Raw genomic sequence first — 20,798 nt, 5'->3', positions numbered from 1 at the left:
TACAGATCCCCCATAACATTGTCATCTACAGATCTCCCCCATAACAGTGTCACCTACAGATTCCCCATAACGGTGTCACCTACAGATCCCCCCATAACAGTGTCACCTACAGACCCCCCATAACAGTGTCATCTACAGATCTCCCATAACAGTGTCATCTACAGATCCCCCATAACAGTGTCATCTACAGATCCCCCATAACAGTGTCATCTACAGATCCTCCCATAACAGTGTCATCTACAGACCCCCCATAACAGTGTCATCTACAGATCCCCCATAACAGTGTCATCTACAGATCCTCCCATAACAGTGTCATCTACAGACCCCCCATAACAGTGTCATCTACAGACCCAACATAACAGTGTCATCTACAGATCCCCCCATAACAGTGTCATCTACAGATCCCCCATAACAGTGTCATCTACAGATCCCCCATAACAGTGTCATCTACAGATCCCCCCATAACAGTGTCATCTACAGACCCCCCCATAACAGTGTCATCTACAGATCCAACATAACAGTGTCCTCTACAGATCCCCATAACAGTGTCACCTACAGATCCCCCCATAACAGTGTCATCTACAGACCCCCCATAACAGTGTCATCTACAGATCCCCATAACAGTGTCACCTACAGATCCCCCATAACAGTGTCATCTACAGACCCCCCATAATAGTGTCATCTACAGATCCCCCATAACAGTGTCATCTACAGATCCCCCATAACAGTGTCATCTAGAGATCCCCCATAACAGTGTCATCTACAGACCCCCCATAACAGTGTCATCTACAGATCCCCCATAACAGTGTCATCTACAGATCCCCCATAACAGTGTCATCTACAGATCCCCCATAACAGTGTCATCTACAGATCCCCCCATAACAGTGTCATCTACAGACCCCCCATAACAGTGTCATCTACAGACCCCCCCATAACAGTGTCATCTATAGATCCAACATAACAGTGTCATCTACAGATCCCCATAACAGTGTCATCTACAGACCCCCCATAACAGTGTCATCTACAGATCCCCCATAACAGTGTCATCTACAGATCCCCATAACAGTGTCACCTACAGATCCCCCATAACAGTGTCATCTACAGACCCCCCATAACAGTGTCATCTACAGATCCCCCCATAACAGTGTCATCTACAGATCCCCCCATAACAGTGTCATCTATAGTGATTTTATACTGGGGGTTGTTGGGAGTTCGGAGTGGTTGGAGACACATGACACATCCATCATATCACACCTATGTCATTTTCTGGGAAATGCGGAGTACTTGCACATGTGGTGGAGATCCAGGAGGTCTGTAATGTCTACGGGGGAGGGGAGGTTTCTGAAATCTGATCCCAGAAGAGACCCACAGGTATACATCTATATGTCACAGGCAGCAGCGGATATTGTATATCGGAAGCTACAGAGAACAGTAGTGTAAGTGCCGACACATTGTTGGAAGTATCATCTACTCCCCCTATGTCTCTTGTCACACACACACATAAATACATTGTTACATACATACATACATAGTCTCATCCACAATAACATATATACACACAGTTACATATATATATATATATATATATATATATATACAGTATATATCTATACAGAGTTGATCATATTGAATGAGGGCACAGATCCATCAAGCACAGTCTACAGTCATGGCCAAAAGTTTTGAGAATGATACAAATAGTAATTTTTACAAAGTCTACTGCTTCAGTTGTTCTAATGACAATTTGCATATACTCCAGAATGTTATAAAGAGTGATCAGCTTAACAGCAATTACTTGCAAAGTCAATATTTGCCTAGAAAATGAACTTTATCCCCCAAAACACATTTCAACATCATTGCAGCCCTGCCTTAAAAGAACCAGCTAACATCGTTTCAGTGATTGCTCCAGTAACACAGGTGTGGTTGTTGATGAGGACAGGGCTGGAGATCAATCTGTCATGATTAAGTAAGAATGACACCACTGGTCACTTGGCTGGTGCTTGGCATCATTGTTTCTCTTCTGTTAACCATGGTTATCTCTAAAGAAACATGTGCAGTCATCATTGCACTGCACAAAAATGGCCTAACAGGGAAGAGTATCGCAGCTAGAAAGATGGCACCTCAGTCAACAATCTATCGCATCATCAAGAACTTCAAGGAGAGAGGTTCCATTGTTGGCAAAAAGGCTCCAGGGCACCCAAGAAAGACCAGCAAGCGCCAGGACGTCTCTTAAAAGTGTTTCAGCTGTGGGATCGGGCTAACAGCAGTGCAGAGCTTGCTCAGGAATGGCAGCAGGCAGGTGTGAGGCGGAGACTCTTGGAGCAAGGCCTGGTCTCAAGGAGGGCAGCAAAGAAGCCACTTCTCTCCAGAAAAAACATCAGGGACAGACTGATATTCTGCAAAAGGTACAGGGAGTGGACTGCTGAGGACTGGGGTAAAGTCATTTTCTCTGATGAATCCCCTTTTCGATTGTTTGGGACATCTGGAAAACAGCTTATTGGGAGAAGACGAGGTGAGCGCTACCACCAGTCTTGTCTCATGCCAACTGTAAAGCATCCTGAAACCATTCATGTGTGGGGTTGCTTCTCAGCCAAGTGAATCGGCTCTCTCACAGTCTTGCCTAAAAACACAGCCATGAATAAAGAATGGGACCAGAATGTCCTCCAAGATCAACTTCTCCCAACCGTCCAAGAGCAGTTTGGCGATCAACAATGCCTTTTCCAGCATGATGGAGCGCCTTGCCATAAAGCAAAGGTGATAACTAAATGGCTCAGGGTACAAAACAGAGAGATTTTGGGTCCATGGCCTGGAAACTCCCCAGATCTTAATCCCATTGAGAACTTGTGGTCAATCATCAAGAGACGGGTGGACAAACAAAAACCTACAAATTCTGACAAAATGCAAGCATTGATTGTACAAGAATGGACGGCTATCAGTCAGGATTTGGTCCAGAAGTTGATTGAGAGCATGCAAGGGAAAATTGCAGAGGTCCTGAAGAAGAAGGGTCAGCACTGCAAATATTGCAACGCTGCATTAACTCATTCTAACTGTCACTATAAGCTTTTGTTACTCAGAATATGATTGCAATTCTATTTCTGTATGTGATAAACACATCTGACAAACCCACAGAAACCAGAGGGAGCAGATCATGTGACAATAGAAGATTTGTGTCATTCTCAAAACTTTTGGCCATGACTGTATAATACACAAATTGTATACACAATGCACACACACACTGTACACACACATTGTACACACACTGCACACAGTCTTCCTCTGTGGAGTTTTGGTGCAGGACCTCTATCATGTGACCCTGCTGTCTTGTAAGGTCCTGCAGCTCTTCTTCAGCTTTTCTGTGACTTGTAACACAAGGGGAAGAAATGCTCCACAAATCAGTGACCTGTAAGGATAAGGTGACAGTGACGGCGGGGGTGCCCCAGAGACCCCACTACACCCCCTCCTCTATGATCAGCTACAGGAACCAGTGCCTGAGTCTCCTCCTCTCGGCCTCGCATCCCCCCTCCATTATACTTGTCGGCACATGGGGAATACACTCCAATACTTTTTTGGCCTCGGCCAAATTGTCTAAATTGTAAAGTATGGCAGAGAAATGTTCACCAGTAATGGAGAAGTGGCCATTGTGTTCTCTGTATTGTGTTCTCTGTATTGTGTTCTCTGTATTGTGTTCTCTGTATTGTGTTCAGTGACATTGTGTCCTCCTTATTTTCCAGGGGTTAAGAAAAAAACCAAAGTTCTGAAGAACAACCAGAACCCAATCTGGAATGAGGTGAGTGGTGTGTCAGGGGTGCCAGGAGGAGCGACTCTCCATGTCATTGTATGGGTGTAATGGGCGGTGTGTCAGGGGTGCCAGGAGGAGCGACTCTCCATGTCATTGTATGGGTGTAATGGGCGGTGTGTCAGGGGTGCCAGGAGGAGCGACTCTCTATGTCATTGTATGGGTTTAATGGGCGGTGTGTCAGGGGTGCCAGGAGGAGCGACTCTCCATGTCATTGTCTATTAGCACTGCTTTTCCCATTTCTCAGTGGCCACATATCACATGGGATAGGCTTAAAAGGGGGCGTGTCTGTGACTACTTATTGATGGCCTGTACACCAGAATAAGATCAGGGGGTCTCAGACCTGACCCTACCACTGACCAACTGCTCTAGTGTACATATACTGTACAATATCATATTTGATAGGCTTAGATACACTATACAGCATTACACATGATTGGCTTAGATACACTATACAGTATCATATTTGATAGGCTTAGATACACTATACAGCATTACACATGATTGGCTTAGATACACTATACAGTATCATATATGATAGGCTTAGATACACTATACAGCATTACACATGATTGGCTTAGATACACTATACAGTATCATATATGATAGGCTTAGATACACTATACAGCATTACACATTATTGGCTTAGATACACTATACAGTATCATATATGATTGGCTTAGATACACTATACAGTACCATATATGATAGGCTTAGATACACTATACAGTGTCATATATGATAGGCTTAGATACACTATACAGTAGCATATATGATAGGCTTAGATACACTATACAGTGTCATATATGATTGGCTTAGATACACTATACAGTATCATATATGATAGGCTTAGATACACTATACAGCATTACACATGATTGGCTTAGATACACTATACAGTATCATATATGATTGGCTTAGATACACTATACAGTATCATATATGATAGGCTTAGATACACTATACAGTGTCATATATGATAGGCTTAGATACACTATACAGTATCACATACGATTGGCTTAGATACACTATACAGTGTCATATATGATTGGCTTAGATACACTATACAGTATCATATATGATTGGCTTAGATACACTATACAGTATTACACATGATTGGCTTAGATACACTATACAGTATCATATATGATAGGCTTAGATACACTATACAGTATCATATATGATAGGCTTAGATACACTATACAGTATCATATATGATAGGCTTAGATACACTATACAGTATCATATATGATAGGCTTAGATACACTATACAGTATCATATATGATAGGCTTAGATACACTATACAGTATCATATATGATAGGCTTAGATACACTATACAGTATTACACATGATTGGCTTAGATACACTACATGCTATCACTTAGATACCCCGGCCCGTGTGTATGGAGTGTATTTCATCATCTGTTTCTCCTTTAGGGTTTTGAGTGGGATCTGAAGGGCGTTCCTCTGGACTCGAGCGCGGAGCTGTACGCCGCCGTCAAAGACCATGAGACCATGGGAAGGAACCGGTAATGTAAAGCTATGGCTGCATAGAGGAATAGTCACTGACAAGACTTGTCCTTCATCGATACATTATTGGTTATAATATCCCAGATATATCAAAGCAGGCAGGGATTGGACATGTATTGTCTACAGCAGGAAGAATATGCAAATCTGTCTTCCATGATGTAAATAGGAAGTCAGTTGCTGCCTCTGTATTGCAAACCAATAGAGGGTGCTCACTGGAATGTGCAAGCCTATCTTCCCAACTACATCAGGGAAGACAGGCTTGCACATTCCAGTGAGCGCCCTCTATTGGTTTGCAATACAGAGGCAGCAACTGACTTCCTATTTACATAATGGAAGACAGATTTGCATATTATTCCCATGGTCCTTTGCAAAGTGGAGTGCTAAAGGCTTAATGAGTCTCCACACACCTATATGGTGGTCTCTCCCTAAGGAGTGACAATATCCCCTTAACCCTGTCTACAGCAGCACAGAGTATGTCAGCAATCAAGGCCACAAGGCCACAAGGGATAGAGGTAACTATATGAAACAACCAGAAGAATAGAAGAAGCAATTTATATCTCTAGTAACCTATACGGAGTACGACCGATAGAGAAGTCTGTCATCTGTCATAGGACCGGACACACTGCTGTGGTTATACAGACACCAGGGAACAAGGGGTTACTAATAGAAACTCATCCATGTTATATATGTGCAAACAGAGAAGAGAAGACAAAGGGGGCAAATACTTTTCCACAACCTTGTAGAAATATACGTGACGCATAGTATACAGTCTGTGGGTGTATACTGACATACAGGTCACAATATCATGACTGATGATGTGCCCACTGCCAAAGGGACAAGCCCCAAACTGCCCAGTACTCAGTGTCTGCTTCCCCTTGTCTAATTATAGCTGCAGATTTCTTATTTCTTGTGATTTCCTGGAAAATCCCTGGAATATATCTGTCAGAATGAGCTGTAAGATGTGGAAGATGTATACTGGGCTATAATACCGCACATTGGGAGACCTCGCTATTGTATTTAAGACATAAAGCTATCATATATTCATATATCATCTATAGGAAAGGTTTACTAAAATTTACTGAGCAAAGAAAAAGGATTATTATCATTATTAGTATTATAACTATTATAATACTGCTCCCAACATACGAGAATATAACTACTATAATACTACTCCTATGTACAAGAATATAACTACTATAATACTACTCCTATGTACAAGAATATAACTACTATAATACTGCTTCTATGTACAAGAATATAACTACTATAATACTACCTCCTATGTACAAGAATATAACTACTATAATACTGCTCCTATGTACAATAATATAACTACTATAATACTACTCCTATGTACAAGAATATAACTACTATAATACTACTCCTATGTACAAGAATATAACTACTATAATACTGCTCCTATGTACAAGAATATAACTACTATAATACTACTCCTATGTACAAGAATATAACTACTATAATACTACTCCTATGTACAAGAATATAACTACTATAATACTACCTCCTATGTACAAGAATATAACTACTATAATACTACCTCCTATGTACAAGAATATAACTACTATAATACTGCTCCTATGTACAAGAATATAACTACTATAATACTACCTCCTATGTACAAGAATATAACTACTATAATACTGCTCCTATGTACAAGAATATAACTACTATAATACTACCTCCTATGTACAAGAATATAACTACTATAATACTGCTCCTGTGTACAAGAATATAACTACTATAATACTACTCCTATGTACAAGAATATAACTACTATAATACTACCTCCTATGTACAAGAATATAACTACTATAATACTGCCTCCTATGTACAAGAATATAACTACTATAATACTACTCCTATGTACAAGAATATAACTACTATAATACTGCTCCTATGTACAAGAATATAACTACTATAATACTACCTCCTATGTACAAGACTATAACTAATATAATACTGCTCCTATGTACAAGAATATAACTACTATAATACTACTCCTATGTACAAGAATATAACTACTATAATAATACCTCCTATGTACAAGAATATAACTACTATAATACTGCTCCTATGTACAAGAATATAACTACTATAATACTGCTCCTATGTACAAGAATATAACTACTATAATACTACCTCCTATGTACAAGAATATAACTACTATAATACTACTCCTATGTACAAGAATATAACTACTATAATACTACCTCCTATGTACAAGAATATAACTACTATAATACTACTCCTATGTACAAGAATATAACTACTATAATACTACCTCCTATGTACAAGAATATAACTACTATAATACTGCTCCTATGTATAAGAATATAACTACTATAATACTGCTCCTATGTACAAGAATATAACTACTATAATACAACTCCTATGTATAAGAATATAACTACTATAATACTACTCCTATGTACAAGAATATAACTACTATAATACTACTCCTATATACAAGAATATAACTACTATAATACTGCTCCTATGTACAAGAATATAACTACTATAATACTACTCCTATGTATAAGAATATAACTACTATAATACTACTCCTATGTACAAGAATATAACTACTATAATACTGTTCCTATGTACAAGAATATAACTACTATAATACTACTCCTATGTACAAGAATATAACTACTATAATACTACCTCCTATGTACAAGAATATAACTACTATAATACTGCCTCCTATGTACAAGAATATAACTACTATAATACTACCTCCTATGTACAAGAATATAACTACTATAATACTACTCCTATGTATAAGAATATAACTACTATAATACTACCTCCTATGTACAAGACTATAACTACTATAATACTACTCCTATGTACAAGAATATAACTACTATAATACTACCTCCTATGTACAAGAATATAACTACTATAATACTGCCTCCTATGTACAAGAATATAGCTACTATAATACTACTCCTATGTATAAGAATATAACTACTATAATACTACTCCTATGTACAAGAATATAACTACTATAATACTGTTCCTATGTACAAGAATATAACTACTATAATACTACTCCTATGTACAAGAATATAACTACTATAATACTACCTCCTATGTACAAGAATATAACTACTATAATACTGCCTCCTATGTACAAGAATATAACTACTATAATACTACTCCTATGTATAAGAATATAACTACTATAATACTACCTCCTATGTACAAGAATATAACTACTATAATACTACTCCTATGTATAAGAATATAACTACTATAATACTACTCCTATGTACAAGAATATAACTACTATAATACTACTCCTATGTACAAGAATATAACTACTATAATACTACCTCCTATGTACAAGAATATAACTACTATAATACTGCCTCCTATGTACAAGAATATAGCTACTATAATACTGCTCCTATGTATAAGAATATAACTACTATAATACTGCTCCTATGTACAAGAATATAACTACTATAATACTACTCCTATGTATAAGAATATAACTACTATAATACTACTCCTATGTACAAGAATATAACTACTATAATACTACTCCTATGTACAAGAATATAACTACTATAATACTACCTCCTATGTACAAGAATATAACTACTATAATACTGCTCCTATGTATAAGAATATAACTACTATAATACTACTCCTATGTACAAGAACATAACTACTATAATACTACTCCTATGTACAAGGATATAACTACTATAATACTACCTCCTATGTACAAGAATATAACTACTATAATACTACCTCCTATGTACAAGAATATAACTACTATAATACTACCTCCTATGTACAAGAATATAACTACTATAATACTACCTCCTATGTACAAGAATGTAACTACTATAATACTACTCCTATGTACAAGAATATAACTACTATAATACTGCTCATATGTACAAGAATATAACTACTATAATACTACCTCCTATGTACAAGAATATAACTACTATAATACTACCTCCTATGTACAAGAATATAACTACTATAATACTACCTCCTATGTACAAGAATGTAACTACTATAATACTACTCCTATGTACAAGAATATAACTACTATAATACTGCTCATATGTACAAGAATATAACTACTATAATACTACCTCCTATGTACAAGAATGTAACTACTATAATACTACTCCTATGTACAAGAATATAACTACTATAATACTGTTCCTATGTACAAGAATATAACTACTATAATACTACTCCTATGTACAAGAACATAACTACTATAATACTACTCCTATGTACAAGAATATAACTACTATAATACTACCTCCTATGTACAAGAATATAACTACTATAATACTACCTCCTATGTACAAGAATATAACTACTATAATACTACCTCCTATGTACAAGAATGTAACTACTATAATACTACTCCTATGTACAAGAATATAACTACTATAATACTGCTCATATGTACAAGAATATAACTACTATAATACTACCTCCTATGTACAAGAATGTAACTACTATAATACTACTCCTATGTACAAGAATATAACTACTATAATACTGCTCCTATGTACAAGAATATAACTACTATAATACTACCTCCTATGTACAAGAATATAACTACTATAATACTGCTCCTATGTACAAGAATATAACTACTATAATACTACCCCCTATGTACAAGAATATACCTACTATAATACTACTCCTATGTACAAGAATATAACTACTATAATACTGCTCCTATGTACAAGAATATACCTACTATAATACTGCTCATATGTACAAGAATATAACTACTATAATACTGCTCATATGTACAAGAATATAACTACTATAATACTGCTCATATGTACAAGAATATAACTACTATAATACTGCTCCTATGTACAAGAATATAACTACTATAATACTACTCCTATGTACAAGAATATAACTACTATAATACTGCTCCTATGTACAAGAATATAACTACTATAATACTACCCCCTATGTACAAGAATATAACTACTATAATACTACTCCTATGTACAAGAATATAACTACTATAATACTGCTCCTATGTACAAGAATATAACTACTATAATACTGCTCATATGTACAAGAATATAACTACTATAATACTGCCTCCTATGTACAAGAATATAACTACTATAATACTGCTCCTATGTACAAGAATATAACTACTATAATACTACTCTTATGTACAAGAATATAACTACTATAATACTACTCCTATGTACAAGAATATACCTACTATAATACTACTCCTATGTACAAGAATATAACTACTATAATACTGCTCCTATGTACAAGAATATACCTACTATAATACTACTCCTATGTACAAGAATATAACTACTATAATACTACTCCTATGTAGAAGAATATAACTACTATAATACTACTCCTATGTACAAGAATATACCTACTATAATACTACTCCTATGTACAAGAATATAACTACTATAATACTACTCCTATGTACAAGAATATAACTACTATAATGCTACTCCTATGTACAAGAATATAACTACTATAATACTACCCCCTATGTACAAGAATATACCTACTATAATACTGCTCCTATGTACAAGAATATAACTACTATAATACTACTCTTATGTACAAGAATATAACTACTATAATACTACTCCTATGTACAAGAATATACCTACTATAATACTACTCCTATGTACAAGAATATAACTACTATAATACTGCTCCTATGTACAAGAATATACCTACTATAATACTACTCCTATGTACAAGAATATAACTACTATAATACTACTCCTATGTAGAAGAATATAACTACTATAATACTACTCCTATGTACAAGAATATACCTACTATAATACTACTCCTATGTACAAGAATATAACTACTATAATACTACTCCTATGTACAAGAATATAACTACTATAATGCTACTCCTATGTACAAGAATATAACTACTATAATACTACCCCCTATGTACAAGAATATACCTACTATAATACTGCTCCTATGTACAAGAATATACCTACTATAATACTACTCCTATGTACAAGAATATAACTACTATAATACTACTCCTATGTACAAGAATATAACTACTATAATACTACTCCTATGTACAAGAATATAACTACTATAATACTGCTCCTATGTACAAGAATATAACTACTATAATACTACCTCCTATGTACAAGAATATAACTACTATAATACTACTCCTATGTACAAGAATATAACTACTATAATACTGCTTCTGTGTACAAGAATATAACTACTATAATACTGCTCCTATGTACGAGAATATAACTACTATAATACTGCTCCTATGTACAAGAATATAACTACTATAATACTGCACCTATGTACAAGAATATAACTACTATAATACTACTCCTATGTACAAGAATATAACTACTATAATACTACTCCTATGTACAAGAATATAACTACTATAATACTACTCCTATGTACAAGAATATAACTACTATAATACTACTCCTATGTACAAGAATATAACTACTATAATACTACTCCTATGTACAAGAATATAACTACTATAATACTACTCCTATGTACAAGAATATAACTACTATAATACTACTCCTATGTACAAGAATATAACTACTATAATACTACTCCTATGTACAAGAATATAACTACTATAATACTACTCCTATGTACAAGAATATAACTAATATAATACTAATCCTATGTACAAGAATATATGTATGGCGGGCGATGCTGTAACTCATAGGGTGCCCCTGGGCCATGGAGGACCTACCGCCATATTGTCTTGAGTCAGTTCATGTATAGGATAGTACACAAGCTCTAGTAGTACTAGCCCCTTTATTACTGTCCTGTGCCGCAGTTGTAGGCAGTATATAGGTAGCCATCCTATACCGACCCACCACTGGAGGTCCGTAGCTCATTGCATAGAGAGAAATGGAATGGATCCCCACATTTTTGATTCTGATTGTAAATTTTTATTATTCTATTTTCTGTCCATGATTATGGGGGCGGCCATCTTGTCTGAGCTCCTCCTCTGCTCTTGTAACAGCATTTAGTGATCTGCTTTACAGCACAGTCATGGCCATAGGTAGCAATAGTCTGGAACCGACTGAACGAGGTCTATGGGAGAGTTTCCTAGACACGCTCTGTGCAGCGAGGGGGCAGAGCTAAGCTGTGACATCATCTATTGTCAGGAGTGATGTAATGATGGCTCACTATGGATGTTATCTATAGAGGTGTTATCTTCTATTGTCATCCTGTCTGTCTGGATTGTGATGTAAATGAAGGCACTGCTGCAAATGAAAACTCTTATAGAATTAGCAAGTGCAAGACTGCCATTAGGCTTAGTGGACAGAGTGAAAATTGCATAGTATTTTTGGTGACGCATTCCCTATAGGCAGTGGTTGGAGGTGTTGCGGGGGGTAGTCACATATCACGCACACAATATAATCCTGCAGTTCAGAGCTATATGGTCGAGCCTGTGCTCTGTATACTGTATACATGGTGTATCAAGGTCTGAGAGCTTCGAGCTGCTCTTCTGTCTTCAGCCCTGTCCGTCTAGTCCCAGAATCCTTTGGACCACTATTATAGGGAAGCTTTTACCTTGAGTAGACGTCTGATCTCTGCCGATCAATACCTGGCTGGAGAGTCAGTAATGTATAATACCTGCGGCTCCATCGGCTCGCCACATAATAGCGGAACACGCTTTACATTTATTGGAGGTTCCTCTCACCCATTAGGATATTGGTGGTGGCCTGGTCTACTTCCTGATGTCCTTGTGGCTTCCCGTGATGCATCCTGAAGATGAATGTGCAGGAACTCCACAAAAGGGAAGGAGGAACCAGCTGGGATATTTTACTACTGTGCGTTACATCGAGAACCTTAAATGGGCAACCGGGTCCTGAATCGGGAGGTGGCAGGACAAGGTGACGCCTATAGACACTGCATCAGTGGCCGGGGACATGTGGCGTCCTACAGAGATAGCTGGACTGTTAAAGTGATTGGCTGCTCTGTGTCATTATATACACACACACATACAGTCCTATGAAAAAGTTTGGGCACCCCTATTAATCTTAATCATTTTTAGTTCTAAATATTTTGGTATTTGCAACAGCCATTTCAGTTTGATATATCTAATAACTGATGGACACAGTAATATTTCAGGATTGAAATGAGGTTTATTGTACTAACAGAAAATGTGCAATATGCATTAAACCAAAATTTGACTGGTGCAAAAGTATGGGCACCTCAACAGAAAAGTGACATTAATATTTAGTAGATCCTCCTTTTGCAAAGATAACAGCCTCTAGTCGCTTCCTGTAGCTTTTAATCAGTTCCTGGATCCTGGATAAAGGTATTTTGGACAAACAATTCAAGTTCAGTTAAGTTAGATGGTCGCCGAGCATGGACAGCCCGCTTCCAATCATCCCACAGATGTTCAATGATATTCAGGTCTGGGGACTGGGATGGCCATTCCAGAACATTGTCATTGTTCCTCTGCATGAATGCCTGAGGATTTGGAGCGGTGTTTTGGATCATTGTCTTGCTGAAATATCCATCCCCGGCGTAACTTCAACTTCGTCACTGATTCTTGAACATTATTCTCAAGAATCTGCTGATACTGAGTGGAATCCATGCGACCCTCAACTTTAACAAGATTCCCGATGCCGGCATTGGCCACACAGCCCCAAAGCATGATGGAATCTCCACCAAATCTTACAGTGGGTAGCATGTGTTTTTCTTGGAATGCTGTTTCTTTTTGGACGCCATGCATAACGCCTTTTTTTATAACCAAACAACTCAATTTTTGTTTCCAAAATGAAGCTGCCTTGTCCAAATGTGCTTTATCATACCTCAGGCAACTCTATTTGTGGCGTACGTGCAGAAACGGCTTCTTTCTCATCACTCTCCCATACAGCTTCTCCTTGTGCAAAGTGCGCTGTATAGTTGACCGATGCACAGTGACACCATCTGCAGCAAGATGATGCTGCAGCTCTTTGGAGGTGGTCTGTGGATTGTCCTTGACTGTTCTCACCATTCTTCTTCTCTGCCTTTCTGATATTTTTCTTGGCCTGCCACTTCTGGACTTAACAAGAACTGTCCCTGTGGTCTTCCATTTCCTTACTATGTTCCTCACAGTGGAAACTGACAGGTTAAATCTCTGAGACAACGTTTTGTATCCTTCCCCTGAACAACTATGTTGAACAATCTTTGTTTTCAGATCATTTGAGAGCGGGCTGTCCATGTTCGGCCACCATCAAACTTAACTGAACTTGAATTGTTTTGTAGAAAGAAATGGTCCAAAATACCTTCATCCAGGATCCAGGAACTGATTAAAAGCTACAGGAAGCGACTAGAGGCTGTTATCTTTGCAAAAGGAGGATCTACTAAATATTAATGTCACTTTTCTGTTGAGGTGCCCATATTTTTGCACCGGTCAAATTTTGGTTTAATGCATATTGCGCATTTTCTGTTAGTACAATAAACCTCATTTCAATCCTGAAATATTACTGTGTCCATCAGTTATTAGATATATCAAACTGAAATGGCTGCTGCAAACACCAAAATATTTAGAACTAAAAATGATTAAGATTAATAGGGGTGCCCAAACTTTTTCATAGGACTGTATATATATATATATTTAGTGAATGTATTGCTTATACACGTAGCATCAGTTCATTACATTGGTACATGTCTATTCAAGTAATGTCAGGGGGGGGGTCAGGTGTCTTTCTTCCCACCATCAAGACCAGAGTACCAGACATACTACCAGGCAAGTTTATTGCTTTACAACTTCTTGGTCATTCAGGTATAAGAGAGTGTGCCCGGACCGCAACCTCCGCCATCTGGTAAGTATCCTTCTTTCCAAGGCACAGATGAAACCAGCCATTACCCAGCTTGTTCTAGATGTAGAAGGGGAGAGGTGTTGAAGACTCAGGCAGGACGGGGTAGCTAAACACAATACCTTGGAGCTATGGGTCACGTCCTTGGAACCAGAAGGCCTCTATGTTATCAGGTCTATTCTGTTTCCCCTGTTATTTTAAGACTGTTCTGCTTGTCTGTCAGTTTTTTATACATCGAGCAGCGGAACACTTTGGTATTAAATTGTTACATTTCAGGTTACTTTGTATTTGCTCTTGATCCCGTTACCTTTGTGAAGTCTGTGCGGTTCTGACTGTTGGAGAGACTTGTGTATATGTGACTGAGGTTTCTGCTGTGCCCGAGGTCAGTGGTGGTGGCCACGAGTATTTGGGGTACACAAAGCAGCTCGCTAAGCTGTAAGTCAGTCTACAACTTTCCAAATTTACATTTCGGTGTCACTCATTACATTAGGAGTGTGGAGGATTCCTTGTGAGGTGCCGCTCCGTGTACTTCTACGGGTGGAGCCATTGAACTTTCCCGGTATTTCCTGCTGTTCTTTCTTCCTCGTGCCAGCAGACGCCATTGTCTAGGAGAGAAGTTATTTATATGAATGTCTTCTATAAAAATAACCAGAAGATAAGATGTTATCCGAGTCACTTTCAGTTTACATGCCATGAGGGTTTCCCGCTCCGGCTCGAGGCTGTCAATGAGGCTTCCTCCGTCCATTTCCTGTGTTTGTTCCTTGAGGAGATGACTTCCCACCTCCGACACTGCGGACATTATTACAGGGGCCTATTAATAATCTCTGTGTGCCAGGAGAAGTGTGAGAATTACCGTAATGGCGCTTCGTCTCGCGGCCAAGGTGGATTTTTCCGCTCAGCGATTGCTATGGACATGTTCATGTCTTGCATCGGAACACGACGTCATTAGTGGTGGAGAACGTCCCAACAAGGGTCCCATCAACGTTATGTGTTTGTATGGAAATAACGGCGGCCGTATGGTATGGGGCAAATATTTGGGGAAAGAAGGAATGGACAGTTGTCCTTACTTGCCCTCAGAGATGTGTGCAAACTTAGGTCAAGGGGCAAGAGACACAAGCAAGACACTTGGAGGGCTTGGAACTGCCACAATGGAGTATAGGCCTCTACACCGTATAACATCCCTTCAGTCACCCTCACATGGTATGCGCCCATATTATAATGCTCCTCTCCAGTTGCTCTCACATTATAATGCCCCTCTCCAGTTGCCCCCATATTATAGTGCCCCTCTCCAGTTGCCCCTTATTATAGTGCCCCTCTCCAGTTGCCCCCATATTATAGTGCCCCTCTCCAGTTGCTCTCATATTATAATGCCTCTCTCCAGATGCCCCCATATTATAGTGCCCCTCTCCGGTTGCTCTCACATTATAATGCCCCTCTCCAGTTGCCCCCATATTATAGTGCCCCTCTCCAGTTGCCCCCATATTATAATGCCCCTCTCCAGTTGCTCCCATATTATAATGCCCCTCTCCAGTTGTTGTCACATTATAATGCCCCTCTCCAGTTGCCTCCATATTATAGTGCCCCTCTCCAGTTGCCCCATATTATAGTGCCCCTCTCCAGTTGCTCTCACATTATAATGCCCCTCTCCAGTTGCCCCCATATTATAATGCCCCTCTCCAGTTGCCCCCATATTATAGTGCCCCTCTCCAGTTGCTCTCACATTATAATGTCCCCTTCAATTTGTTCCCACATTATAATGTCCAGCGCCTTCTGCCTCTACAGTATTCAGTCCTCCCGCAGCTACCCCCAACAATTTAATGTCCCCCCTATAGTTTATTCCAGTTTGGTGTCCCCCTCCAGCTGCCCCTGCAATCTAATGTCCCCTTCCAATTGTTGCGCCCACAGCATAAATTCCCCCTGCAGATGCCGCCACCTTATTATATTCCCTCCTGGTGCCCTTAAGCCATTAAACATAAAAACCTAATACTCACCTCTCCCCTTCCCCTGCTGTTCACCTCCCTGTTTCACCATTGTATGTAACTCAAAGCAGATGAGTTGAAGCCGGGACATAGCTCGCACCAAACAGGACAGCGCCTGGAATTCCAGATTGTCCCACAGAGTCCGGCACAGTTTTGGAGGCATGTCCATGGTGTCCCGTGCACTGTGTCCCTCTAGGAAGGGCACATAGACTGGGGTGAGGGAGCAACTCAAGTCATTAAGCGATCCGTCCCGTCAGGAACATACAGTAGATATAAGGGTTGCAGGGTTGCATCATTACCGGGCCCAGGAGCCTAGAGGTGTTTACTGGACTCTCTATAGCTATTGTACTTTGATTATATTTGGCTGCCCGGGTCACTTTGTTCTTGTTCGTTGGTTGCATCTCTACAGCATAAGAAGACATCACCAATACAGATAGGACATGAGGGGCCCCCTTCCATAGATCGCATTGGGGCCCAGGATTTTGCAGTTACGTCTTTGTGTCTAGTCCATTCCCTGAATTCCCCCACAGGTCCCCATTGACCTGAATAGTGTCCAGTTGACCCCATTAGTCTGGTATAGGATGGAATATCCTGTAACTGTATATATATATATACACACCACACTTTTATAATACTATGGGCATCACAAAAAATTCTTAGTATATCTTTTATTTTTGGGGTCAATGGGCGATGTATGTGATTGTATGGCTATTCAGAGTCTTCCACCAGTGGTGTAGGTCACAGAATATCCCAGACATGTATGTGCGTTTGTCGGAGGATTCGGGGTCACATGTGGGCTATGAATATACTGTATACCACCCTCTGATTTGGATGATATTGTCCACAATTGCTAATAACCACTTCTGTGTTTTCTTTGTGACAGATTGCTGGGCGAGGCGAGGATACCCCTGCGAGATTTACTTAATTCCCCCAACCTGACAGCGACTTATAACTCTCCTCTCCAGGATAGCAAGAAAATGAGCACTGGGGTAAGTGACAGCGTATACGATAGTCTGGGGCTCCTCAAGGATCTGTACGGGGCGTCATAGCCCATGACACGGGTGCGACTGTCAGCGCTCACCTCACTCCACTCACTCACCCTTCAGTCAGGCTGAAAACTGAGCGTAAATGGCACCCAACACAGTCCACACACCCCAAATACACACCGCCACCACCACCGACTGGACAGGCTCAGCAGAAACCTCACTGACATATACAGGCGTCTCTCCAACAGTCAGGCACACCTGAAAACAGGTAAAGGGTTCATAGAGGGGCACAAAGTAACCTAAAATTTAAGAATGTAATAACAAAAGAGTTCAGTGCTCTACAGTATATGCAAGAAAAGGTAACAAAATAACACAATATTAGGGTAAGTTCACACGATATAACGTTGAGCGTGATCTGGCACGTATACACGTGCCGGCAGATGACGCGCTCAAAATGCTACCATTCATTTCAATGGGAGTTAGGAGCGTATACACCGCGTTATTTTGTGCCCGTGATTGTACATAGGCGGAGTATTATAGTAGTTATATTCTTCTACATAGGAGCAGTATTATAGTAGTTATATTCTTGTACATAGGAGTAGTATTATAGTAGTTATATTCTTGTACATAGGAGTAGTATTATAGTAGTTATATTCTTGTACATAGGAGCAGTATTATAGTAGTTATATTCTTCTACATAGGAGCAGTATTATAGTAGTTATATTCTTGTACATAGGAGTAGTATTATAGTAGTTATATTCTTCTACATAGGAGTAGTATTATAGTAGTTATATTCTTGTACATAGGAGTAGTATTATAGTAGTTATATTCTTCTACATAGGAGTAGTATTATAGTAGTTATATTCTTCTACATAGGAGCAGTATTATAGTAGTTATATTCTTGTATGTAGGAGTAGTATTATAGTAGTTATATTCTTGAACATAGGAGGTAGTATTATAGTAGTTATATTCTTGTACATAGGAGGCAGTATTATAGTAGTTATATTCTTGTACATAGGAGTAGTATTATAGTAGTTATAGTCTTGTACATAGGAGTAGTATTATAGTAGTTATATTCTTGTACATAGGAGTAGTATTATAGTAGTTATATTCTTGTACATAGGAGTAGTATTATAGTAGTTATATTCTTGTACATAGGAGTAGTATTATAGTAGTTATATTCTTGTACATAGGAGGTAGTATTATAGTAGTTATATTCTTGTACATAGGAGTAGTATTATAGTAGTTATATTCTTGTACATAGGAGGTAGTATTATAGTAGTTATATTCTTGTACATAGGAGTAGTATTATAGTAGTTATATTCTTGAACATAGGAGGTAGTATTATAGTAGTTATATTCTTGTACATAGGAGGCAGTATTATAGTAGTTATATTCTTGTACATAGGAGTAGTATTATAGTAGTTATATTCTTGTACATAGGAGGTAGTATTATAGTAGTTATATTCTTGTACATAAGAGTAGTATTATAGTAGTTATATTCTTGTACATATGAGGCAGTATTATAGTAGTTATATTCTTGTACATAGGAGTAGTATTATAGTAGTTATATTCTTGTACATAGGAGTAGTATTATAGTAGTTATATTCTTGTACATAGGAGCAGTATTATAGTAGTTATATTCTTGTACATAGGAGTAGTATTATAGTAGTTATATTCTTGTACATAGGAGTAGTATTATAGTACTTATATTCTTCTACATAGGAGCAGTATTATAGTAGTTATATTCTTGTACATAGGAGGCAGTATTATAGTAGTTATATTCTTGTACATAGGAGTAGTATTATAGTAGTTATATTCTTGTACATAGGAGGTAGTATTATAGTAGTTATATTCTTGTACATAGGAGTAGTATTATAGTAGTTATATTCTTGTACATAGGAGGTAGTATTATAGTAGTTATATTCTTGTACATAGGAGTAGTATTATAGTAGTTATATTCTTGTACATATGAGGCAGTATTATAGTAGTTATATTCTTGTACATAGGAGCAGTATTATAGTAGTTATATTCTTGTACATAGGAGTAGTATTATAGTAGTTATATTCTTGTACATAGGAGGTAGTATTATAGTAGTTATATTCTTGTACATAGGAGCAGTATTATAGTAGTTATATTCTTGTACATAGGAGTAGTATTATAGTAGTTATATTCTTGTACATAGGAGGTAGTATTATAGTAGTTATATTCTTGTACATAGGAGGTAGTATTATAGTAGTTATATTCTTGTACATAGGAGTAGTATTATAGTAGTTATATTCTTGTACATAGGAGCAGTATTATAGTAGTTATATTCTTGTACATAGGAGGTAGTATTATAGTAGTTATATTCTTGTACATAGGAGGTAGTATTATAGTAGTTATATTCTTGTACATAGGAGTAGTATTATAGTAGTTATATTCTTGTACATAGGAGTAGTATTATAGTAGTTATATTCTTGTACATAGGAGTAGTATTATAGTAGTTATATTCTTGTACATAGGAGTAGTATTATAGTAGTTATATTCTTGTACATTGGAGCAGTATTATAGTAGTTATATTCTTGTACATAGGAGCAGTATTATAGTAGTTATATTCTTGTACATAGGAGTAATATTATAGTAGTTATATTCTTGTACATAGGAGTAGTATTAT

At 37.8% G+C, this 20,798-nt stretch overlaps 1 protein-coding gene across 2 annotated transcripts in view; it reads left to right on the top strand.

Moving 5' to 3' along the window:
• Positions 1-20,798, top strand: part of DYSF (dysferlin) — a 283,259-nt gene that overhangs the window by 41,610 nt on the left and 220,851 nt on the right. For both annotated transcript variants that reach the window (XM_075261820.1, XM_075261819.1), the window contains exons 2-4: positions 3,729-3,784; positions 5,232-5,323; positions 18,041-18,146. In XM_075261820.1, coding sequence (XP_075117921.1) covers positions 3,729-3,784; positions 5,232-5,323; positions 18,041-18,146 — 254 coding nt within the window. The remainder of the gene's footprint in view (positions 1-3,728; positions 3,785-5,231; positions 5,324-18,040; positions 18,147-20,798) is intronic.

Source organism: Leptodactylus fuscus, chromosome 1 (assembly GCF_031893055.1).
Source record: "Leptodactylus fuscus isolate aLepFus1 chromosome 1, aLepFus1.hap2, whole genome shotgun sequence".
NCBI lineage: Eukaryota > Metazoa > Chordata > Amphibia > Anura > Leptodactylidae > Leptodactylus > Leptodactylus fuscus.
The sequence above is the reverse complement of the archived record's forward strand: the minus strand, read 5'-3'. Positions and strand labels throughout refer to the sequence as shown.